Raw genomic sequence first — 26,475 nt, 5'->3', positions numbered from 1 at the left:
TAGATCTTGCCTCTATGGTAGCATATTTAAAATAAGAAATATTTGTCTGTTATTAAGACTCATGATATTTTTTTTAAACAGGGTTGATTATTTGGAGTGTTTGCCTTTGAGCAGCAAATTGCACTAAAGTAGTGCGATAGCTCTGGTACTACCACATTCCAGGGCATAGTACACGGGAACTAGGGACAGCTGTGGCCAACTCTTACTGCTGAAATGCACGTCTGGGCAGATCTACATGGTCTCGGACACCAACCTTTTAAGTGTTTGACAAATTAATATTGAATATTACTTAGTTCTGAGGTCTTTCTTAAGCGAAGTGACATCAGCTGTGCTTTTGATAGTGGAGAATGAAGTAAGAAACACCACCCCACCTGCCAAGCAGTTAGTATCTGATTTCGACCACTGTGTGTGAAATAAAGGAATGCATAACTGTCCCTATTAACAAAATTCCTTCATCTTCCACCCAGGAAGCTTCTAAAACTGTAGCAAAATAGAACTGTAGTCTACCTACCCAAGTGCCCAAATGCACAAAGTTTCACAGCAGGAGGACAAAGAACTCCAGAATGGAGAACTTGCTGTAACAGAAACTGAAGGCATTCACTATATTTCTAGATAGTTTTTACCACTGACAGACAAAGTGACAATGACTTATCTGTACTTTGTTATAGAAAGGCCAAAAAAACCCCACCAAACTCCAAACAACAACAAAACTCTTCTATTATGCAGAACTGACTTTCTAGACTGAGAATAAATTCCAGTTGAGTAGAATACACAGTAAAAGAGAAGCTTGAACTCTTCTGGTTTATTTTTAAACTTAGGATACAGAGAAAAATGTCTGCTAATGTAACTTTTAAATCCAAAACGACAGAGGAAATGGTGTACGTTTCTACAGTCCTAAAGGAAAAGAAGTTACACCACCATAAATGCAGGAAGAAGGTAAGTGGGCTTCCAGCTTCTCTTGTTAAAGTATGTCCACCTCCGGTCTTTAGTTTTACAGTTTCTTTCAGGATTAAACATCCTGGGAAACAGTGGGCCCCACCGGTAACAACTTGCTCAGCCAGTCGCCACTATGGAGAGTTTTAGTTGGCTTGCGAAAAAGCAGTTGCCTATAAACTGAACTTCAGTTCTAGCTTGTAATGAAGATACAGCATCTCTTCCACACTGAATAATATTTAGTGAGCTATACATTATAGTACACTGGGATCAGCTGTTTGATCTCTATGCTGCAACATGTATACAGCCCTATTAAGTGTTGTTTTTTTTTTTTTTAACTGTTTAAAAAAGTTACCTATTTGTGCAGTTCTGTGGATAGAGGCCTCCTGGGAACACTCTTTCCTTTATCTGTATATTTTGTTCTGCTTAGAGATACGGACGTGTAGTACCCACTGGCATTTAATCTCAGTCACAGCTTGTTGACTGACTGGATCAGCCCTGGAAGGCTTTCCAGTGTGAGAACTCTCACAGCTCTAAAACTGGACAGCGTGGCTCCCAGGATGGTCATTTATAGTAAGCGGCACCACTGTTGGTCTCTTAACTTTGCAAAGAGGGTTTTAAAACTTGCTTTGATCTGCATGTAACCATTTTCTGAGTAAGGAACACAAGCAGAAACACAGAAATATTGTTAAGTTACAGAAAGGTTAAAACTATATCTGTATGATCTATATGTATGTTTCAAGTCTGAAGGAAACATTACTAAAGGAGATGTGACAGTATTGAGGGAAGGAGGAAAACCTTCTGTTTGTAAGAATTATTGTGCCTAAGGGGTAGAAAATCACCACATGATGTGCCTGTTTTCTATGTAGTTCACGTATTTCTCAACCAAACAGCTGCTGTTGTAATACTGAAACAAAGATACAAGGCAAATTTCAAACTGAACAGCTTGACTCTGTACTGGCAATAAAGGGTGGACTTCTGACAAGCCAACACTGGGGAAGCCTACAGCCATTTCCCTTTCAAACCCACAGAAGAGAACCTCTTTAAGACAGCACTGCTGCTGCTAGCATCTCTGTGAACTGCTTGGAATGGAACTGAGAAACAAGAAGATAAACTCCAAAACTTAAGAATGAGAGAAACTAAACTTGCGTAGTTCTAACTTGGATTAAGAATCCTAAGCTAACAAAAATAACAAGGGGTAGGGCAGGATGTTTGATGGGAAGGTTTACAATATCCTAGGAGAGATATATTAAAAAAGTACAGCCTCTAACAGAGATTGTAACATTCCATTGCCCAGTTGTTGAGAGGTTTCTGATTCAAAAGAAACGTTAAAAAGCAACAAGAAAATTTTTCTTTATCTTCATATGGACAATCAGTAGCAAGTTTGATGCTGCGGAAATCAATTCAAAATGTAGCTCACCATGCTTTGGAAAGGAAAACATTGACAAGAGTGGCCTTCCTTGTTTTACCCAACTGCCATGATAGCAAGTGAAGGCCGGGAGTGCAAAACTGACGTGCAGTATAAGTGAAGGCAGGCAGCAGCTCCTGGGAACATTCTACTCTGATACTACTGAAGGGAGACAGACTGGGGCTCAGGGCAGCTCATACAATATTTATTTATGAATCAGTTTCACTCTCTAATGCACCAATTCAAAACAAAAGAACTTATTATTGTTATTAAATATGTATTTCATCAATTCTGGTTCAATTATCACATGGATACTAACTGCAGACAAATTTTATTCACTCGTATTACTCACTACCAGAGTCTGAGGCTTATCTCTATATAAGCAATGAAACTTAGTTGGAACAAACGCATGCACAGCCATTGGCAGTTTGAATTAAAGAACCCTTCAGAAACTTACTACCCCATGAAAGTCGATCTTTGTGATATAGAAAGTTTAGTTTAGAAACAGAACCTGTTTAGAAACACAATTTCTACTTTTCGGAAACATACCGTTTATAAAGTGAAGATTTCAGAAGCTTAACAGCGAATTTACACCACGTTAGTGTTTCAGCAAAAGAAGTTCCTTGCAAAGTCAAAGTTAACTGTATTAAAAGTTACAAGCACATTATTTGATTTGTGTAAGTTTTATATAAAAAGTCAACAATGCAAGATCTGATTTTCAGTGATCGTAACACGTTTTGCAAGTCCATGGTTGAATCCACATGTTCCTCCCTTAAGCTATTACTGACACTTGCTTATACTTCTAAGATTTCATCAAATCATTCACAAGTCTACCACCGCTGCCCATTTTCAGAGATCTATGCCGGGATGCGGGTTGCAGCTTCCTCTTCTGCATCAGCTCTGTTAGCATTTATTTCTGCCAGTGTTCGGCCAAACCGAGTCCACTCGTCACTGCGAGGAACTGCAATTTGCTGTGGACAAAGAAAACATCATTTAAGCCCACCAATATATACAAACAGAGCTCGTTTTGAGCAGCAGAATTCACAAATAACATTCAGAAGAGGTTCTGACAGAACAGCTTACCTTTCTTAGTGTAACTTTAAAGCAGTCGAAACATCAACAGCTCTAACTAATGAAAGCAGCAGAATTTGAGAGTGATATATCTAAGCAGGCAATGCTATTGTGTCAAGCTTGCATGAGACTGTCTACAAGGAGGAAAATTAATGCCACGTCTGCACCCAGTCAAAACACCATGTACTACTGCTATATGCACACTTATGAGAGCAACCACTTCCCTATGGAACGAAGTCAAGACTGCTCCATTTCAAAACTTTTTGTTCAATACTTCTCAAGCAATCGATGAAATTTACATGAGCCAGTTACAAAGAACATGAAATCCCTACAAACAAAGCTGCTAATGGTTTCATCAAGATTAGGTATTCAGTTTTTGACTGGCATAGCTGCCAGACGGTATGCTAAACAGTTATGACAGAATATGTGAAACAAACACAAAGGAAATGTTATTTCTTTCTCTAATCACAGAGAGGGAAAGTTAAAAGCAAGTTGCAAAATACAAGTCAAGTAAACTTGTCTGTCCTGCAATGCACTTTGCACAACACATGGTATACGTACCTCTCCCACATCATATATAACTATTTGTCCCTCTGAGTCACCGACAGCAATCTCTCTCCCAGTATGTGTCCATCTCACACGGTTCAGAGCAGGATTGCCCTCTACAGTAATGCTTGCAGTTGGCACCTGTATTCATTTGAAAGACAATGTTAAAAATGTATGAGGATTTCCTATTTGAAGATGACAGAAGATACCTCATCCATCAGTGCTGTATCCAACAAAATGCTGGACTTGCCAATTAAGGCAGTCTGTAAGTCTCAGATGGCTCTCAATGGCCATATGCTACCACTAGTGATGTGACCAGAACAACGCACTTCCTGCCCTCTGACTTTATCAAAACACACACCTGCACTCCAACCATGACACAGGAGGCATTCGCCTTGTAGCTCTGTAGGACAGCAAGGAAGAGCCCTGAGAATTTAGGTGATACAATGGATGCAGGCAGGGATGACAGCAGCTGTTTTGGTGGCTCAAAACCAGACTGGAGGCTAGCACTGGGTAACTCCAATTTATAAACCACACACTGGCATATACTTTTAAAGAAGCCCTCTTTCTTCTTTATGCATTTTGGTGAAGGTGAAATTTCTAATTGCAGAGTATGTCAGAATTCTCCTTTGTCTATCTCTAGCAAGTTTAGTCTTGGGAAGGGTTTATACTGTGGGTAGATTCATAGCTCACACCACAAAACCCAGACACTCCATCCTCTTAGTTTAGAAACAACTTACAATTTCACCGCTGTTATTACTGCAGCAATAGCAGCATGGCACTAAGAACAAAAGTGATGTCTTGGTGGCAGGTTGCTTCAGACTGCTAAGCTGTAGGCTGCTAAGGCCACACTGGGGAAGGTCTAAAAGTCACTTTCACAATCTGGGTTGGTATCAAACCAACAGATGTTTTACCTTCTTGTTATGCTTACAACAATTTAATTACTGCTGCCACTCATTATGACCAGTCATTTGAATTACTACCCTGCAATCAAAGTAAAATATTCATTAGGCAGAAACTACTGGAGTTTCAGAATATTTAAGGACAACAAAAATACTTTGGTGAACTCTTGTCACTTTTTTGCACGTGCACAAACAATTTTCCAGCTATATTTGGCTGCTAACTCAATTGCCTCACCTCAGTGTCATTGTTGAGATTCCATAGGTCAAGCCGGCCCATCCCATCCACACAGGCAAACAGGGCAGGGTGTGTAGGAGACCACATAACATCATAAACATAATCTGAGTTGTCTTCGAATGAGTAGAGAGGTTTGTTATTCTGAAAAGAACAGACATAATGCAATATCCCAAGCCTGCAATTCAAACTGTATGTTTGACAAGTAAGGCAAAACACAAAGCTCATCAATAACGTGAAGGAAAAAAACAACAAAAAAACAGCCTCTGCAAAAAGCAGCCAGAAACTAAGGGCATCAGCAAAGACATGCTTCCTGATGCACGCAGTCTTATCTTGGGATAAAGAAATCAGTAGCAAACCAATACTGTAAGAGATTTGAAACTTAATGCATTAAAAATGTTGTAAATCAAGAAAATGCAAATTCAGTGACAGCATTGTGCTCCTCAGGGAATCAGCACAACAGCAGGAGAGGTAATTCCAGCCATGAATGCTACTTGTGTCAACTGCCAGTCTCTAAATGCAGTTTGAGATTAGTTTCGGTGCTGTCTCCCAGTCCTCCACAAAATTGTAGCAAAACATTTGTCTTATGCATTAAATGGCGTAATTGAATTTAACAATGATTTGTATTACACTGTAATCATTGTTGATAACAAAGGGCAAAAGGATGAACAGAATGGATCAGAAGTACACAAATGATGTACAATCTGAAAGCAAAGACATCTTCATGCTGTCAACTAGTTTTGTTCATCAGTTGTCTTCTCTTTGCAGTAAACCAAAAACCAAGCACTAGGAATCAACTGGACTACTGCTAGGGATCTAGAGAGCTTCACACAGTTTGTCTTCAGTTTACCTAAGTTTCCTGAGTTGGGTAGCTTACATTATAGCACCACCTTGTGTCAAGGACTAAGAAGAAAACCACTGAACTATCTATTATAGTTACCTTCGTTGTCCAAAGCTTTACTGTCCAGTCAAAAGAAGAGGTGACAAAAAGATGTGAGAAGTCTACAGGTCCAACTGCTGCATGGCAGTGGATACCTGTGATTGGTCCCTGGTGTCCTTCAAACATCTCACTGATTCCAGCTTTGCTGTTTTAGAATATATAACCAAAGTTAATTTCTCTGGAAACCATACATCTGCAGACAGAGATAGCACTGAAATGCATTTTAAATATAACCTCAAGAAGATTTTGATGCTTTGAATGGATGTTAGCCCACTGCAGAGGCTTGAAAACTCAACGGGCTCACTGAAGACCAGGCTCGAATACTGACTTTAACTTCAACATCTCTTTCCTGCTCTCCTTAGGTGCCAAAAATAGACCATGGGGCACAGAGACCCATTCAGCAGGTACAGATCCTCTCTTATTTAACTGTATTGTTTCAAAGCAATAGCTAAAACTTGGAATCACACCAAGAACCAAATCCAGTCTCAGGAACGAGCATAAAATTCCCACTAACTTAAAAGAGGAACTGCAAGTACACCTTGTAGACGCACATGAGGATTCAGACATAAACCAGTAACAATATATCCCTAATAGCCTCCTATCAGAAGTGATGAAAAAAGAGGGAGGGGGGGGAGAGATGGAAAGAATGTTACACAGAAGTGATACAATTTCAGCTATTCTGGAACCAAAAAGCCGTGCAGCAAGGGTGATGTGTATTTGAGATGAAACCTGGACACTCAGTTATATTTAAGAAAGCAATTGATAAGATACAGTCAGACAATTTCAAAATAGATTGAACAGCAGGAGAAAAGCTAGCCAATTTAAGATTCGTGCGTGATGTTACTGTACAATTATCTACAGAACTGATACAAAGTTTGGAATGTTCTGCTACAATTCAAATGAATAAAACCTCAGTGACCTGCACTGCCCCCATCGCTGCAAACAACTCCTGGCCAACGCAGAGAGCGCAGGACCAGTTCTGTAATCAAAATCCTCCTGGTTTTAATGAAGCTCATGGAAAATAGCATGCACTCAAATTCAAACACTGCTGTTTCAAAGGTTGTCAAGAACAAAGACTAAGCGTGTACTAGAAACAATTTTAGCTGTGTAAGGCATACATGGGCTCATCATTTCACAGCTTTTATTTCCTTTGAATAATTAAAAAGCTTTTATTCACCTCCCATGACGGCATGCGGTATAGACTGAGCCTTCTTCACTTCCAACAACAAAGTTGTTGACATCTCCAATTGGGAAGGACATGCAAGTAACAGCCACAGCCTTGGACTGTTTGTGAACCAGCTCCATGCTATCCTGTAGTGAAAACATCAGTAACTTGCTTTAAAATATATAAAACAGACACTAACATTTCCAAAGTCATTTACATTTCTCTAGATTTGTTGTTGTTCTGCTTACATGGAACTGTGCAAGAATAAGAAGATTCTCTCTTGTTCTAATGGTGAATATAGTTTTTACAACATTGCACAGGGCAAAAAAGGCATTTTATCAAATACCTACTAAGCTTAAGTATAATTGTGCATTGTGAAAATGTTTATTAATTCTTCTTAGATTCATTAAGTTTTTATCAAGTATTTATCTAGCACAGATACTATACAAACCCAAACTTATCTATCTTACCTGTGGCTGGGAAAGCATGTCCAGGCTCCAAGAGCATATCTTCCCATCAGTTGAGATACTGATCAAGTTATGAGCATTCTGAGTCCCAACAACATTTACACAGTAGACTGGGTGCTAAGAATTACGAAATAGCGTCAGAAAAAGGAATTACCAATACCAACCAATTCTAGTGCAGTAAATACGCTACAACATATATAATGTCATTTAATGGAAGAGAAAATGTTGATCACAGTATGGCACAGAGAATACTCCCGTTCTTCAGTGATAGCTAAGGAAAACACAGACAAACATTTAAGCATTATCAATCAAGTGCACCGGACAGAGTTTCCTGGAGGTTAAATGCATCTTAACAAGAAACAGTCTTTGTAGATATTTCACCCCCTACCGTGTGAGCAGCAGCTGAAAGTGGAGTTCTCTGCACTGGAGTTCTCTTATTGCTGCGATTATCCCATAGCACGATCTGGCCAGAGTACGTGCCACCAACAACCAAATTGGGATGAAATTTTGCAAATGTAGCTGACATAACTGCTGACTGGAAGGGAAAAAAAACAACCAAAAATGCACAAAAATCACTGATGCTACATCTAAAACTAAAAGAAAACCTGACCAGTAAGCTCTTTGCTTTGCTTTGGTATACTATTTCATTGTCCTACCACATGTGGATTCAAAAACATTTTGTGAACATCAGTAAGCTCTTAATTTTAACTCGCATTCAGAAACTGAAGTTCTCTTTTTTTCCCCACCCCGTATGTATAAATTCATGTTGCTCCTACCATGGTTTGTTGGCAAGAGAAGGTCCGGGAACGCACAAGTTAGTTATTCATGTTTTGCCACAGTCTGTGGTCATTTTTTCATGAGCCCACAAACCTGTCTCAACACAATAAAGCTACTTTTGCAATCTGGGCTTCGACAGTAATCTGATAACACTGGATTACGTTTTGATTCAGCTATGTAATTTTTCATAAATACAACATTTTGAAAGTAAAGTGGCTATTTCAGGCTTGGGATAACGGAAGAAATTTGCAAGATTTTATCTTTCTGCATTTACTGAGAAACCTCCATCTGCCTTTTTCACTCGCAACATGTGTTTCTAGTTTTCATCCTTGCTCCATCTCCTCAGGCCATCTTCATTTTATTCAGTAAATTAAGCTCTAGTAGTATACAACTCCGCTCAGTCTCCTTACATACAAACCTTCTTTGTGGCTCAGCCATTACACAAGAAGGTTTTGGGCTTTCAAGTAAATTAAAGTGAGTTCTAAAACAAGACTGAATTCTGAATGATGTCAGAAATTCTATAACAGAAGAATGTTTCTAAGCTGCATCCTTTTGCTATCACCATCTGTTTGCAAATACATGTGGTTAAAGTGAATGCCAGCCCAATGAAATAATTACGTTGACGGTCATAAGGAAGGTAGATATCCAAGCTCATCAGCATAAAATCTTTATTCTCACGAGACAGAACTGTACCTGGCAGTGGAAGACGTACTCTGGGGTAGTTTTCTTATACTTCATATTCCACACAAGGGCCACTCCATCAGGCTCATGAGGTGCATCCTCGTTGTTGTTGTAAGAGGCAACAAGTAATTCTGGGTACTGAAAAATGAGCGAGAAAGATTCAAAATGAGGAAGATGATTAGCGAGGGGTCCAGGCAATCCTAGAATCTTTGTTCTGTGCTGCCGAAACAGGGATCAAAGAAAAAGAGAAACAAAAATCACCTTATATAATTCCTGTGAGAAATGGAATCAGTTAAAAGCGCAGTTGTTACAAATTGAGCTCATAACACATTATTAATGTGCACATTAAATTTTTGCTCTTTTATCATTATCTACTTTTATATATAAAACTTTTAAGTGAGCCCTGTTTTCTGAAGCTAACGCTTAACTTTGTAAAGTAGAGCAGAAGGAAGAACCAAATGTGCTGAAGACTTTTTCTTTGTAATTCAAAGTTTCTTCTGCTTTCCACGTAAGATGCAAATTCCTTTTACTGTTTGCAAACCACGGACAATTTAAGAACTGTTGTAAGGAATTCCTTTAGAAATACAGCCTATTTTAATTCTACGCTCAGAAGGTTCAAGTGGACAGAACTAAAGGAACTTACAAAGATGACTGCATAACGTTAGTATTTTTTACCTGAGAGGACCAGTCCAAACAACAGACAACACGATGCTTTGACCAGCGTTCATCAAAAAACTGCCTATTTAAGGACAGTTTTGCTCCCGCTTGAATCTCCCTGTGAAGGCAATTAAGAAATGTTAATCTCTGACCACTTTTTCAAGCAAAAACATAGTACATTCACAGCAAAGCATTCAGCGTTCACATTACCCTTCTTTGTCTTCTAAGTCTCTTCCACTGTAGTCAAAGAAAATATTGATTTGCTCAGAAAGGGCTCTTTCAACAATCCTTGTAGAGTGGTCAAAGAAACTTAAAAACTCTTCAGAATGCAAAATTTGTTGCTTTTCCTCTTCCGTAAGTTCATGAGGGGCAGCTGGAAAAGGATTACAGGCTTTCTATAAATGCATACTTCCACAAATTCTTTCCAAGGAAGGGAAAGAGCAAACAAACAGAAGTATTTATCACAATGCACAATGTCGGAAAATGTTTTTCTTAACATCCCTGTGCTTGATATTAAGTATTAAAACGTCACTCAATTTGATTTCAACTCAGTGGGAAGGCTAAGATGTATTAAATATTTTCATTTGCAGCACAACATGCTGAGGTGAGACGTACCTTCCTCCTCCTCTTCCTTTTTGAATGTTTTTACTTCCTCCGGTTCAACTAATGGCTTTGGGGCAACCACATCATCTTCTTCTTCCTCATCTAAGAAAAAAGCACGACGAGACTGTCAGTGTTTTTAGAGAGGAGCGATATCATTCCATAGGAATCTCAACAGATAGAGAGTGGTATAATTTAGCTTAAAATGCTTCTATTTCTAAGATGAACATCCCCGTATAACATCATCTCACACTGCCTGCAGCTGGATTTTACGTGCACAAAATTACGTACCTGTATAAACTGAAAGAAGACGCATTAAAAACTGTAAAGAACCCAAAGCAGAAATCTCTCTTCCAAGCATTTATGATTCCACACAAAACCATGTGGTTGATGCATGTTCTGTGGAACGTGCTGACACATTAATGCCACAGAATAAAGAAAAATCAAATGCCTAAAATAGTCTACAGCACAGCTGCTTACTGAGGATCTGAAACCATCAGTCTAATGGGTCTTTCTGTGGCACAAAGATGGCTTACATTAGCTTTCAGGTTGCTACTCTGAGAGGCAAATTTTGCTAAAGACAATAGCAGTGATATTACATTTTTTCTGTCATTCTAAAGGTGAGTCTCATTATCTGCACCATGTTTAGCAATGAGGACTTTATAGCGAAATGTGTTTTCCCTAATTGCAATGAATAACAAACAGTGTTAATGTTCAGGAACACTGACAGGGCTTACAGCATTTTCTGCATTTTGTTCTTTGAATATCGTAAACCAGAAATGAAGTTTAAATTACTCAGTGCTGTGGAATACAGGCTTCATGGCTTTTCTTCCGCTGCCCCCATATAAGCTTCCGAAAGACTGTTTTTATCAGTTAAACAGCTACATCACCTGCCTGTAAGGGAATGGCAGCAGGAGTCTGCTGCATGCCTCACCACAAGTAACAAGGCAGTATTCAACATGGACTAGGTCTGTTTGTTGCAGCCATCTCCCTGACCCATGTTCAGTTACCTACCAACAACAACAACAGAATCCACACACAAAAAAACGGGAGGAAAAAAAAAAAAGAAAAGAAAAAAGCGTGGTCAAGGGATGGGAACCAGCTGCCAAGCCACGGTCCCAGCAGCCAGCCAGCTGACTAGATAGCAACAACCAGATGGTACTGCTAGGATTGTCTCTCAGCTATGAGGTGGCAACGGGATGGCACAGCATTTTTCTGCCTGACTGCTTCCAATCATGTCTCTCCCCAATGGCAAGCCTGTGCAATTACCAGCACTCCAGGAGGTCTACAGACAAGCCTTTACCCTGCAAACAAAATACAGCTTGTAGGCCATACCAGCTGCCAAACCACACACATAGTGATAGGTTTAAAGAGGTCTGAAAATCTTTCTAACTCTATAGTGTAGGCAATAAAAATATAACTGTACCTGCAGGAAAGAAAGCTTTAAATGACACTGTATAATGCACACAATAATACAAACTCCAACTTAATCAAAATGATAATGACGTATGCCAATCCTACATTACTTGAAATTGAGCGATTTTTACGTTCTGACAAGTTTACAGAACTAGGATAAATGGCATGAATGATTTCAATATATGCTCATACTTTTGAACCAAATGGTGAAGGTTAAAATCTTTCCTTTCAAGGGCCTCAATCAGCCACAAAGGAAAACAGTAATCACTGTCTTTTCAGCCAGCCCAACCGCATTTGTCAGCCCTTTCTCCGTCAATGCAGCCAGAGCAATCAACCTGCCAAACATTCAGAATGGAAAAACAATCTGAAAATACAGGGTATAATGCACCTGCCAGTGAAAATGGCCATTTGAAGAAAAGCTAGTGATCTCAGTGACCCTGCTGAGGAGGCGGTGGTGCAAAGGGGAAAGAACGCGTAAAAGAATTCTTAGTGATCTCCACTCTCTTGCACATTGACACTTCCTTACAAAGCATGCCAATTACAGCTTTTGTGCTACTTAAAAAAAATGAAAGCTTTTTTGGGCAAAATAATCACGCAGAGAAACAGAAAGACACTGCTCCTTTTAGATGGATTCGCACGTACAGCGGACGAGTAATCTGCAAGCCGTACAACCTGCAGCAATTCCAAAGCATGTAATTCTTAGCACCAAATCACTATAGGTGCGAACGCTAATTAATCCAAAAGAACTGTAATACAAGTTAACAGACATTGTTTTGAGGACAACAAACACAGGACAACAAATTCACGTTATACTCCTATAAAAACGGCCCCCTCTCTCTCCCAGCCAATCAATACAGCAGACTGAAATGACGCCTTAAATCCAGAAATTTCGTCTGGGATCACCCTGGATACGTTATTCCAGCTTTCAAAGTCCCAGATGAGAAATTTCAACCCAACCCGGGTTAGCCATACTACACTGATTCTAAGTACCATTTTCAGTGACAGGAGTCAAATCCTTTTCAAATGCAGATGGTCAACCCCTTAGTGCTAAGTGACCTTCTAATCTACATATTTTATTCAAAAGATCATATAGTTGATTGCTCGTGCCTTTTAATGCTTGAAACATAAATGGCATATATTATACAGAGATCTAAATTCCTTCATAGTACTTGCACTGCATACAGCCAGCTGATATTACTGCAGTGAAATGCAGGATAAGCGCTTATTGTAATATTCTCCAAGTATCAGACCTGAAATTGAACGTGTCATCTCACTGCCATTTATCTGTGACTACAGAAATCTTGAAACCTCCTCTTCAAAGAAATAAAAGTCACATGCAAACTTCCTTGGATCTAGGGGGAAAAAAATTTCTTTCTCCCATTACCCAACACTAGGATGCCTGCTCACAAGCACTGACAGTCCAAAAAGGCACTACGATGTGGTCATGCAGTAAAAGAGCTAGGAAGTTTTTGTTGCACGTCTCTTTTCCCTCACATACCTGGATTTTATTACCTAGTTCAGGTGCTGGTGTCTCCAGGGCATCGGCTAAGCAGCAATACATTGCCCAGCAAACACTGGAAGATCAGGTATACAATTCCTAAAAAAGCTGCACGTCTAGCAAGTTGAAGATCCACAAGAACATCAGTATGCGGCATTTATTTCATGTCAGCTATATAAGAACGGAAATCTTAAAGGCACTGGATAATTTCATCCTCATTATTTTCTACTGACTGTACCTACTGGCACTTCAACTGTCTGCTACCACATTCGGTTCCTCAGTTTATAAAAACAGCTGATAGGAGTTATGGAAGTCACAGGGCTCGGCGCAGGAAATAGGGCTCTGTCACATTAACATACTGATGAACGTTCACTGTAACACACCAAGTGATTAAGACGGTGTGGTTTTTTTTCTGACAGGAAGCTGGGAATCTTACATTATCAAGTGAGCAGGAATGACAAATTTCTTGTCAGTGAGCACTAAAAGCAGGTGTAATGAACCACAGGATTTTGACTTTGAGTTTACATCAAAATTGTGATGTATTTTGGCAAGATGGAAAGAAAAGCAGTGCTGCATATTAGGTTGCACCCAGTGATAACACTTTGGAGTGAAGTTCCAGTTGCCTGAGTAATCTGTTGCTGCAGAGTAGGTTAATCAAAGTTAAATCATCTGTGAAATGGGTGGCTTTTGTTAAGCAGAGTATATCTTCATATCAAGTTTTCCCACCTACATTTCACTGTACATTTAAGACCTACACAGGGCAATACTTGAATATATAAGGCTCTGTTACTTCTTCTTCGAATATCAAAACATCAAAATGGCCCATTCGCTGTAACAAGTATCCAAGAGGCCAATAAATACCCCCAAATCATTGTCAGTCTGTTTAAGTGAGAAATAGAAGGACATAAGTACTCGGTATCTTCATTCTTACATGAAATTTTCAGACTGCTGAAGAAGTAAAGCGGATGGAGCAATACTGTGTGCAGTCAGTGCTGATTACATACAAACTGCATTGTACAGTGACACCAAGCAAACATCCTGTTTGCCTGGTAAAGCCTTGACTGAGATGAGCAGAAGCGTATTCAACTGTGCAGCTGTCTTTCCTTGGATTAACCACTTCAAGGACTCAAAATAATACACCTTTCCATTGGCTGAACTGATGACTTCTTCCCATGCAAATTCCAACGATATCTTAGCAAATAAAAAAGTAAGAGACCAAACAATAAGGAAGAGAGCCATGCAGCAAGAACAACAGATAAGAATGTTTTCACCAATGATTACTGCCCTCAGTAGCCAACACAGAACCTGCAGAATATGAAGACACATTCCAGAGTACACACACAAACTCTATGTGTCTCAGCATCTCTGTTGCTGAAACTGTTTCTGCTGCTGTCTGCTAGAAAGAAATGAGCGTATAAACTGAACACAATTTCAAATACATTTTCAAACAGTAGATCCAAAAGCCAGCTGCCTGATAGTGCATGTCAAGTAGAAGTCAAATAATAATCCTAATAATTAGTTGACCACACTAACAGAAAAGCACATCCACCAAAACTGGACAGTGAGAGAAGGAGGCAGGAGTGTTAGACACAGCATCATGGGAAGTGGGAAATGGAATTAGACAGCTAAAATTGGGATGCCAGAATAAGGATGCTGGAGAATGGAGCAGCATAACAGTATGTTCATGTTATAATGGTGACGAAGATTACTGAAGTGGTAGTAATGCCATAGAGACCTAGATGTTAAGGCTTATTAGTTATGAAATAAGGGAGAAGAGCACCAAGTATGGCACAACACTTAAGCCACAATAAATGTATTTGGTCCCCAATCCAAAAAACAGGTCATCATTACTGCACAGAATGACAAAAACAAAGAACAGAAGCACAGCATGTCAGAAGGGATGAAAAGACAACTGTATTGTCTCTGCTGCACTCCTTGGAACAACAAACTATTTCATGATTACATTCTGTTTCTTTCACGTGACAAATGCAGCTGCTGTAGTAAGATTAGAATAGTAAGGCTATTGAAAGATCTGGAAAAAAAGAGCAAAGATGTGAAAAAATTCAAATACCAAATACCATGTTTAGATCAAGAGGTTTTGAGTGCTAAGATCTCTACCCCAACACTATTTCTGCACTTCTCTTCTTCTATGTCATTAGTGACGGGCTTGTATAAATTGAAACCAGAGGAGAAAACAGCTGTGAGTTCCAGTCTTTGTATGATAAATCCCTAAACTAAATACTATATATCTACCTTCTAAGTCTACAGTGGACTTGAACATCCTCCTGCAAAAACTATGAAACACGCTTATTAACTTCAGCTTGGGGAAATGGAATATTCTGTATGGCACAGTACAGAAGATTTGCATTCTATAGCAAAAAACTTCCTACTCTAAAGAAAACTAAATCTCTAATCATAAACAAATTGATTTCTAGGAGAGGTCTTGATTTTATTATTTTACAAGGATATAGAAAAAAAGACCAACCCTCCCAAGACAAGCAGTTTCTCAAGCACTTTAGGGTCATAATAAGGCAACATATTAGTACTTAAGCTCTTTACATAAAGAGGCAATAGTGTCACTAGCACGTTCTAGCTCCACCACCAAGGGCTGCATGCAATCTTGTACTTTCACATCATTGGAGAGGATCACTGGCTCAAACTGGTTGCAGCTGAGAAGGTAGTGGGAAGAATTACTCCATATTTAATATTGCCTAGGATGGTACAGCAAGTCTGTACTACACAGAAGCACGATCCTATAAACCTGGACTACCTCCCTTCTCTAACTAGAAGCACGTGGAACTGGCCTGGTGCAGATTTTGGAACAACTGAATGCTGTCCGTTCTGTCAGCTTCTGAGGTGAGTGACTTCTGTGTTTTAAAACCTGAACCCATCAGGTGAAAGGTACTCATTGCTTGTATTCAGCTTTGTTACAGTGAACCCAAAATCGGTGTTTTTATGTCTACCCCTTATAGCTGACCCTTGAAGCCTCCCCTGTATAACAGTCACTACATTTGTTGTGCCACAACAGCTCCCACAATTATCAACTCTACCAGTTTTAAGTTAGTTTTCCCCTACTTCCTATTTGTCTCACCAGATTAGTTTTAGCTTGAATGTTTCTCAACTCATCACCCTTTGCACAAAAGCATGGCTCTAGCAGCCTTTCCAAGTCTCAAGATATAAGAGTTAAGGAGAGGTTCTGCCCATTTTATGGATATGCAGTTAGAGAATAAAAAACACCTGCAACCATTCTGTTCACTCAGTTTGTTGTAAGGATAAAAAGCCTCCAAGGAAGTTGTGGAGGAGTTCTCAATCCAAAACATTTCCTACTTTCATTTACTGGTTGACAGCTACTAAAAAACTGAATGTCTAAACATATACTGAGCAATAAATTGCCACATATAATCAGTAAGAGTAATGTTACAATTAAACAAGATGTAGAACGTCAGTAACACTCTTAAGGCAGACCTACAGGTAGGATTTATACAAATTATATCACAAATCAACAGTCATTCTAACACATTATGTTTTGAGATCAAAACTGTTGGCTCTAATTCAGCCCATCACTAAAATGAAAGAAAACACATTTGGTTGTAGTATGTTAACATTCACCTTCTTTCGGCTGAGTCATAACAGGTGTTTGTGTCTCCTTTGTATACGTAACAATTTCCCGAGGAGGAAAGTCAACTTGTGTGATTTTGGCCATTCCAAGTTTAACAGGTCCACGTCTACATAAAAATAATAGAAACATCAAGAAAAACAACAACAACAACAGAAAACAAACAGTTAACTTCATGAATTACTTTGTATTCTGTCTGCAGTAATACTCAAATCATCAAATCACAGCATAGCTTTGTGAAACTTAAGACAAGAGGAAACATCCCAGAAAAAGTCACAATATCACAACCAATACTTTAATATCACTATTATTTAACATCACCTATATCCACAGCTAAGACAAAAAGAAAGTTGTGCAAATATACAGAGGAAATGATATTGCTTTAAAGTTTTGCTCTTTGCAGCTACATGCAGTACTGCTACACAAGTGAAATACCCTTATTTTCAGTGGGACAGATCTGCCTGCATAAGCTGTATTTGTAGGGAAATGGTTTTAGGACTTCAAAACTTAAACAAACAAACAGATCTAATTACTCTGAATTAAAAACCTTACTTAACTTTGCCATCCTTTTTTATTTATCTTTAAGATGCTATTTAGAACTCAGAACTGCAGGCCTGAAGCTCACACATTGACAAGTGGCACATTAACAGTAACTCAAAGTCCAAAAAAAAACCAACAAAAAAGTAAGCTCTTATGCTCATTATTCACAAGTATATGAAAGAGGGAATAAAAGAAATCTATGCAATACCCCAGATCGGAATCAGAGTGGAGCTGAAGAACTGATGGATCAGTATCCCAGTGCAGCGTCCTGATACCACAGGTTGAACAAATCATGCAGCATTAGCAAAAAAGGCCAGAGATTAGTGAAGCAAATACACACTATGAAATCCTAGAGTTACAGTAAGCTTATAGTTATTTCACCGTTCACAAGAAACAAAGCAATGTAACATCAGTTAAGAGAAATTCAGCAAATATTCAGTGCAATGATACATGCAGTCAATACAAAAGTTAAAAAGCAAATGCAGACCCCAGAGCTATTAGAAAGGAATTAAATTCTTTTAAAGACTGAAAGTTAAAGACCTGCAAATGTAGCTTTTATGACAGGCTAATAAAGATATTTTAAACAGTGACCAGAACCACTAGGAACTTCCTTTCTAAATCTATTCAGATCTGTCCATGCCTTAAGATGACAGATTTGTTAATGTAATGCAATCTTGCCCAGAGCAGTAAATATGTGAAGGAAATGGTCATACTGGTAAAGGAAATGAGTCAACACACAAACCTTTTGGTAAAGGGGCAAAACGCATTTCCACTGGGAAAGAGAACTGCTAGAGTTTCCAAGATGTGACATTGCAGTAATTACGGGTTAAGCACTGCCTTGGGCTTTTAAGTGTCATCTGCGCTAGAGCCAACTCCACTGAAGATATTTAAATCCCGTGGAAACAGCAGACTTAATATTAGTAACACATTACAAAGTCCTGCTCAATAACAAACAGAATAGATCTACTTCAAGTCACTTTCATCTCAAAAGAAATATGAAGGGGAAGGAAAGATCTAGCTCCCACTTTGTGTTTTCATTTAGTCTACCTCCTGCTCTCAGGCAGAGTTCAAGAACAAGCACGTGAGAGATTAACAGACAAACATGCATGGATTACTAAAGCTTTTAGATGCTATTTTTTTTTTAATCATGTTTTACAGCAAATCAAAAACAAAGAACCCGTTATTTTACTACGGCAAGTCAATAAAACATAGGTTTCCATTTCTATCCCATGCATGGTAGCGTTCTTAGAAAGCAAGTGCAGAAATCTAAAGGTAAAGCTGATTGCCAAAATTTACAGGCCAAGTGACGAACACTCGAAATCGTGACTGCTCCATTTTTTACCTCGTTCTTGTAGAAAGTATACTAGAAGAATAGCTAGTTAAACTAATAGTTACAAATCCACTGTAATCATATTTACCAAATCATTCTACATAACTTACATTACATCCATTGCCATAGTTTAATAACTAGATCTCTAAAACCTTTCCATATGTTTTGTGCATAAAATCAATTGCTTTGAGCGTGCTCATTCTTTATACACCTATTGTTTGTATTGATGAAACACACTCAAGCTTGGACTTCACCTGATAACCAGCAATAACAGATCTCAAGTAATTTAAACTTGCTAGTAGCCCAGTTGAGAGCAACGCTACCGATTCTTCAGTTACATGACAAGTGATTTCCAATTGCACTATGAATAAGTTATGCACAAATCTGTACCTGAGCATGTAAAAAACATTGAGGTTCATATCTACTGCCTGTTGTATTCCTCTGTGCCTGTACTGACCTACTGGTTCCTGCAGCTCATTAAGAACTGTTTTCAGGCTAAGATCTCATACAGCCACTTACACGTAACCTGCGTGTGTACAAGGATTTACTACAGCCTTTTTAAAAGATGTTTCAAAGTGGCTTAAGTGTTCAGTCCTCCTCCAAAGCAAAGACTCATATAAGCACAAATGTAATTTGAGATAGCTGTGCTTTAACTAAACTTCATCCACAATGTATGTACAGGAAATTACAGTACATGATTAATGTATCAATATTAACAGGCAAATGTCGCTTGTGTTCACAGACTGGGCCTGAGAAACAGTAAAAATACTCTCTGGAAGTACTGTTTCCCACTCCGAGTTTGTAGTTCAACACAAGTATTTGATAGCAAAGCACTTCTCAAACTGTTATACACAGGGACAGGAAAAGCACTGGAATTGAAGGGAAAAACCACCACGGCTGCACTAATGCTATCCTTTGGCCAAACGACAGAGATCGTGAGTGGTACAGTCAAGTTCTGAAAACGGCTACAAGGTGGAAGATCTTGAGAAATACACTTCTGAGTATTAAAAAAAAAGAATAAAAGAAAAACAACCAAAAGTAGAAACAAGGGGAAATCTGTAGAAAGTGTCTTCTACTAGATCAAGCAGAATGGAGGGAAGGAGATAGCCTATATCCAAAGGCATGTTTCATTAGAAAGCTGAAAAGAGCTCAGAAGTTTGACCCCTTAGTTGTTTTACTGTCGGAGATATTCATGCTTACAAGACAATACCACAAGACATTCAGACTCTTTAAAGTTTAAGCTTTAAAACTGTAAGTTTAAAAACACTAAGATCATGTTAGCAATCTAAAATTCACTCTGTGTAGTTGCATTTCAAATTTTAAAGTAAAGCACTTCTGTAAGGCAGCCACTATTCACAGATTCAATATTATTGTAGGGTTATATTCAAATAACAAGCCTTGATTTCTTCTGTTCAATCATTCTGAATGTAAGCATGAAGCCCAAGAACAAGCAAGGTGACTTACCTGGATCCAACGGCGCCATCACCAGAGTCCTGGCTCCCAGCCTCGCTTGGCGTACTCACGGATTTGGAGGACGGAGAGGTAGGAGGAGGGACTAAATAGTGAAACAGACAGGTATCCGCTGTTACTACTCGCAGAGGTTGCACAGCTTAGGATGTTTCCAAAGTAATTCAACATGGAGTATTAAAAAAAAAAAAAAGTGATGGCAAACAAAAAAAAAATAAATACATGGATGAAAATGAATAGTAGAAAGAGAGGGGAAAAGACAATGTTAACATTTCATGCTGGATTTCATGCAATTGTTTGGTATTTCTGCATCTGGTGCATACAAGAAGACATGGAGAAAAAGGCATTAAAAAAAAAAAGGAAAATAATTTTTTAAAATCTGAACTTATAACAAAAGGTGGCATCAGTTTGCAGATGGTACTTTCCACCAAATCATGTTGCTTGTGCATCAAAGATAACTGTTAACACGGCTTCGATAGCAATGTCTAATTTTCCAGGAAACTGAGAGTATTGAGCTTATTATCTTTGCTTCTAATCAAATAATCACAGAAATGTAAACCAAAACAACATGGCCTTGTCACGGAGTCTATTTTTGCTGTCGCTGTAACCAAATTGACATAGTTCAGTGCACTACGGGAATGTCTGTTAGTGGTGTGTTTTACAGGGGAAACCTTCATGCTTCCTTTCTTTTCACATGACAAGCAGCCTGGTATTGATACATTGGAACTTGATGATAAAAGTCAGTTTGTTGTCATCTCTTAGATGAAGACTGCAATTGCATTTTAAGAAGCAACATGGTTTTTTTGGAACAGACACATAACAACAAATGATTACCATGCACTCATGCAATTTAAGCCACACAAACTACTATAAAACACCTTTCAACTTTTAGGATTTTTTTTTTCTTCCAAAGAAGTAGTGAAACTTATTAATGAACCTTAAATTTATGCCTAAGAACCAGGATGTGCATTGAAGTTTCTTTCATGCCTCACTTTCCAATAATGTGAAACATTCATTGCACAGATTCAATCCTTAGCAACACGAAAGAAGAAACTTCCAACAGACTGAAGACAAATTACAGCTATTAATTGGTATCCAACATGTCAGGGTGAGTACCGAGGGACAATTCTGAATTCAGATGTGCGACATTTCAGGAGAATTTCCTGAAGTCACCACTGTACTGGGAATTCTGAAGAGTGCCTCCATCCTATCCCAAAACAGAGACATGGTTCTGGTTGGCAGAAATTCCATCCTGAATGTGAAAAACAGTATTTTGACTGTTTTTAATTAATGGACTTGATTTATTAAAATTGCCCACCTACGAGGGGACTTTCATATTCATCTAAAAATCACAGTTATCCTTCATAAACACGTAAGTGTATATGCATGCGTATGAAGCTTTCATGTTCTGCAACTCACCATCACCATCCACTGAACAGTTTATACTAAAAGCAATGTCCTTAGACCTGTACATTCCAACGTTTCTGTGCATTAAAGTGTCATCATTTCCAGTAATGTCACCCTCTTGTAATTGAACAGGTGAAATAAGCAACTTATCATCTAAAACTGTACTGTCCTACCTCGGGGTAAGCAAGGCCAAAAGAATTCAGTAGTTTCGTTTGATGCTACAGTGCCCTCTGGCGGCATTATCCCAATAGAGCACGGCAACTTGAAAGTTTCATTCACAAATGAGGGGTTTCTTATAAGAAGGGTGTGTTTTTGATTCCTATCATACACTACGGGCTCTTTTCCTAGAACTAAGACACCTCTTGTTCGCAGTTATCAAGACTGTAACTGCCTTATGAGATTTTAAAACAATTTTCTATGAAGGAATCTAATCTCCAATTATCCACCCAGTGTCAGCAGGAGCTCACACAAGCTGCAGGCCATGCTGGTCAGATGGGAGATCGCCTCTGTTCAGGTGCATCACCAGTGTGTTGCCACGCCATGCCAGCACCCAGCCTGTGCCTCAGACAGGACTGAGAGCTACCAGTAGGCACAGTAGCTTGATTCGGATATCTTGAAAGGGATGAGCCTAAATTCTCCAAATATCCGTGTGCACACAAGGATGCAGTTAAGTAGGAGTCCAACAGAATCACACATAACACATGTTAAAATTAATGCTGTGGATGCGGCCATGAGAGCAACTTTAATGTTGCTTGCCGTGTATTTATAACGTGTGAGGACTGTCCAAAAACAATTATGAAGATGTAATCACACAGACCACAGACATAACCAATTACTTCTTGTTTGCAAACTCAGTTGAAACAGACCCTTGTCATCAATTAGACAAACTGAAAACTAAGTTTTAACTCCTCTTTGATTTCAGAACTAGAGACAAAAAGCAGAGTTGAAGTATCACCCTCGTCAACTTCATCTTCCAGAGGGAAGCAGCTAAGGGCACAAAGCAACAATACAATACACCAACTGGTGGAACAGCGGCACAGATAAAAATCATCATCTGTGACAGTTAAGTTTTATGCTTAGCTGTGCTATTTCTCCACCAAAGTCAATCAGATATTTGAGATAAGGAAAAAAGAGGAAGTAAGGGGCACAGCAAGAAAACGAGCCAATGCCACGAGAAAATACCAGATTTAAAGATTAAGCGTTATGGAAAGGGATAAACAAACAAACAAAAAACATCAGAAAAATAACGTGCAAGAGGAATAGAAAAGCAGAATAATTATAATGTTACAATACATGTTTTATAATACATAATATTTTGATCGAAACACTCCAAATAATCCACTAAGTTGAAAATATATCTTTGACAAGCATTACTAGTGATATGTACTGTGATATGTACAATATGTAATTGGCACAAATACTAACAACAACAATAAAACATTACTCTCATAAAATACTATGAATATTCCTACCAACAGGAGACTCCGGTGTCAAGCCCATGCTTTGAAGTAACGCTTCAGCTTCTCTTCTCTTCTTTTCAAGGTCAGATTCTTCTTGTATAGGAAGAGCATCCTTCTTCTGATCAGTCTAGAAATAATTCAATAATTGCATCATGGCATTTAAAAGGCATTAAGAACAGATTCATTTTATTTCTGAGATCAAACCACCTGCGCTTTCTGTGCTACTGAAACCCTCCATCAGACACATTAGACACCGCACTAATTCTGAAGGATCTTTCTGTAGATAAAGGACAAACAGACAGGAGGAATCACGAGGTTTTGGAGCTTTAGACAGTCTTCAAGTAGTTCTTTTAAGTTCATCAGTTTTGCTCAAGTTGTTTTATTATCTGCTGGATTTCAGACACACAAAAAAAGGCACAAAAATTTACTCACATGTAATTTAGAAATAATGTGGGCTCTTCAGTGAAAGATGCTGATCTTCCACGCTTTCCCACTTCCATTTAACTGCTCATACAACTACAGAGATGTAATTCCCAGCTCCAGACATCCACAAGTCAGACGCTGGCAAGCCCATGTTTTTAATTGTAATTATAGAAATACCAGACTTCAATAGAAGCAGCAAAATCCAGACCCAGTTAGAATAACCCTACAGTATGAAGAAAGATTCCTCCCATGACTGTATTATACCTTTGATCTACTGAACATCTTTGAAAAGGACCTTTTCCAAACTTGAGATCAAGTTCCAAACTGAGAAGGTACCGTAACACAGATGAAAGCACAAGCACAGGCAATACAGAATTACATCATCATCAGAGCACAAGGGTAGGATTTCCCTGAATCATTTTGCTGGCAGATACTCAGACTTCAGTCACGCTAACTGAGAACGTCTTCAAGATCATAACCAAAAGAGAGGACGTCATGCAGAGGTGACACAGCACACCAAAGCATTCCAGCAGACATTCTGTTTATGATGCATAATCCCCTTTCAGGAGAAGCTTAGTAATGCATCACAGATTGTCACATAATGTAGCAGAAAGAAATGTGGAAAACGGTTAACAAATCGAGCAAAACAAACAAGCAGCATTCGTGTCCCAAACGTCACTCTGACTTGAAAATCAGGCTAAACATGAATCAAGGAGCACAGCAAGTAGTTTGTATGCTAACAATACTGACAGCCAAACAGTCCACACAGACATCTCCGAAACTGTGTTTCAGAATGGAGTTCTCTAAAATACACCATCACATCTCATGAAGAGACACTTCTGAGTCAAACTTCAGCCACTCGTCACAGTAATTTCATTAATGATGATGCACACAAGACTATAGCTCTTATTTTTAAAAATGCAAGTGTTTTCAAAATCTCCCTTACCGTATGGATAATCCTAAAAACCAGCCTTTTGTCCTTCTCAGAAAATGAAAGCACTACACTTGCATAGACCATTAAATAGACGTTAAATAACAGGTAGCAAATGACGAAGTGAACCTGCTTTTTTCAGGCGTGTTACATATATCTGGGACAAGTTCCATAAGCAAACAGTCAAGTTTCAAAGAGAAAACAGTTTCTTACTTCTTTTTTCTTTCTTTCTTCCTCCTTTCTTTTCTTCTCCTCTCTGATCTGAGCCAGTCGCTGCTTCTTGCGCTCCAACTCCGCCTTCAGTTCGCTTTTGTCAGACATGACTGAAACGCTGATCAACACAGAGAGCACTCCAAGTGGTTTTGTTTGGTTAAGATTGTTAATTTACAGGAAAATTGCTATCGTTAATGCAACTATGCTAAGCGGATAAAGACAAAACAGTGAGAACTCCTAAAATTATAACTGAAGTTCCATTCCTATTTTCACACTTAGCAAATTCTCACCGCTAAGAAGATTTGTTTAAGGAAACAGAAGGATGAGAAGGTGACAGCACCTTTTCTCAATATATTCCTGAAGCTTTTCTGAGGCACTACTTTGAATGACATACGGAGCTCTGAAGATGAGTTTATATTATGTTGCACAGAATTCTGTACAGCCCCAGAGCCACCTATGGTATTTAAACACAGCAAACAGTAAGAAAGGTGCCCGTACTGCAACCCCTTAATTAATTATCACCATTTTATAACCTAGCAGGATGAATGTTATGTATCCTGTTAGATGCGCCAGCAGAAGCCAAAACACCAACCTAATCAAAGATGCAGCAGCATTACAGTAAATAGCAAGGAAAACAGGGAGTGAAGGGATGGCCAAAAATGCAATATGTGCAATGCTGATCTTTCTGCCTTTCGTTTATAGATCTTGTGTATGCTGCTAAGAAATGGGCGGGGCTTCCAATGACAGAAACTCTACCAAAGACGTGTTACATAAATCATTTGATTGAGCACACGTGGGAAAGCCGAGCACAAACAAGAGCAGTCAAAACCCGATCCGCTTCAGGAGGTGACAAGTAAGAAGACAGGCAGGAAAAGCCGTGTGAGCAGGCAGGGCCAACAGCAGCTGCGTCTTCCTGCTCAACAAACGCACTCCAGTAACCAAAGTGCAGGAGCGGAGCGGCTCTGGCCCGGCTGCGGGACCTACCAGGCTGTCAGACGCATCAGCGACACAATCACTTACATGTGCCAAACAAGATCAACCGCATGTGTCTGCGTAGCACATTTATGAGCAGAACACGACGCAAGCCTCCCGCGCTAATCCCAGCCGGCAGCTTTTCAGCTACGTTCTCTGCCAACATCTAAGCGTCAGTCAATAGACAATAACACACCGCCGGCACTGCACAGCGGCACCCGCCGGGCCGCGCAGTCCCCGCACGGCGGCCGCCGCCCAACGCCGCCTCCGGGCCGCGCTCCGCTCCCAGGCCCCACCCGCGGCCGCGTCCCTTTCGGCCCGGACGGGCCTGGTTGGGCGACACAGCGGGCAGAGCCGCAGCCCGGTGCCGTGGGACCCCGCGCACCTGCCGGCGGGACCCGCTCAGCTCCGCGCCCTCCTCCCTCGGCTCGACCCAGCGCCCGCTCCGCTTCCGCCCGCTCCACAAAGGCTGCTGACAGGCGGCGGCCTACGGCGGTCGCGGAGGCTCAATCCGGCTGCCAGGGCGCTGCGGGGCGCGGGGACTTACGGCAGCCGCGGAAAGACGCGGAGGCTTCAACGCGAGGCGGAGGGGGGCGATGGCAGGAACTCAGTCGGGAACGGGCGGGGGGCGCTTTGGGAAGCCTCTTCGCCGCGCCCCTCCTGCCTCAGCGCCGACTCGGCTCCGAGAACGACGACGCCCGGCGTGCAGCGCGCCGCGACGGGCGGGCCTCGCCGTACGGCGTGGGCGGGGCCGGGCGGGCGCGGTGCACCATGGGAGCTGTAGTCCTGCGGGGCCGCGAGGCGTGCGGAGGGCCGGCTGGCT

At 39.9% G+C, this 26,475-nt stretch overlaps 1 protein-coding gene across 8 annotated transcripts; it reads right to left on the bottom strand.

The window, feature by feature from the left end:
• Positions 1-40: 40 nt before the first annotated feature.
• Positions 41-26,372, bottom strand: DYNC1I2 (dynein cytoplasmic 1 intermediate chain 2). 8 transcript variants are annotated; one of them, XM_072341381.1, is made up of 17 exons: positions 26,200-26,372; positions 24,681-24,798; positions 23,126-23,240; positions 20,244-20,334; positions 17,658-17,717; positions 16,903-17,018; positions 10,395-10,484; positions 9,990-10,152; positions 9,798-9,897; positions 9,135-9,260; positions 8,053-8,199; positions 7,668-7,781; positions 7,210-7,343; positions 6,033-6,177; positions 5,096-5,236; positions 3,974-4,099; positions 41-3,312 (listed from the first exon to the last, which is right to left on the bottom strand). In XM_072341381.1, the coding sequence occupies exons 2-17, from the start codon at positions 24,786-24,788 to the stop codon at positions 3,199-3,201; spliced, it is 1,890 nt and encodes a 629-aa protein (XP_072197482.1). In that variant the 5' UTR covers positions 24,789-24,798; positions 26,200-26,372; the 3' UTR covers positions 41-3,198. The 8 variants fall into 8 exon arrangements, with proteins under 8 accessions (XP_072197482.1, XP_072197478.1, XP_072197479.1 ...); XM_072341377.1 differs by having other exon boundaries at positions 20,244-20,388; positions 26,200-26,357; XM_072341378.1 differs by lacking the exon at positions 26,200-26,372 and adding an exon at positions 26,038-26,176 and having other exon boundaries at positions 20,244-20,388.
• Between the last annotated feature and the right edge of the window lie 103 nt (positions 26,373-26,475).

This window comes from Excalfactoria chinensis, chromosome 7 (assembly GCF_039878825.1).
Source record: "Excalfactoria chinensis isolate bCotChi1 chromosome 7, bCotChi1.hap2, whole genome shotgun sequence".
NCBI lineage: Eukaryota > Metazoa > Chordata > Aves > Galliformes > Phasianidae > Excalfactoria > Excalfactoria chinensis.
Note: the sequence above shows the minus strand (reverse complement) of the source record. Positions and strands in the feature narration are given on the sequence as shown.

Coding starts and splice junctions, on each gene's coding strand:
- DYNC1I2 (XM_072341377.1), bottom strand. CDS start 24,788: ATGTCTGACAAAAGCGAACTGAAGGCGGAGTTGGAGCGCAAGAAGCAG. Junction 9,898..9,989: donor GACTTAGAAGACAAAGAAGG/GTAATGTGAACG, acceptor TTGCCTTCACAG/GGAGATTCAAGCGGGAGCAA. Junction 4,100..5,095: donor ATCTCAACAATGACACTGAG/GTGAGGCAATTG, acceptor AAATGAATACAG/GTGCCAACTGCAAGCATTAC.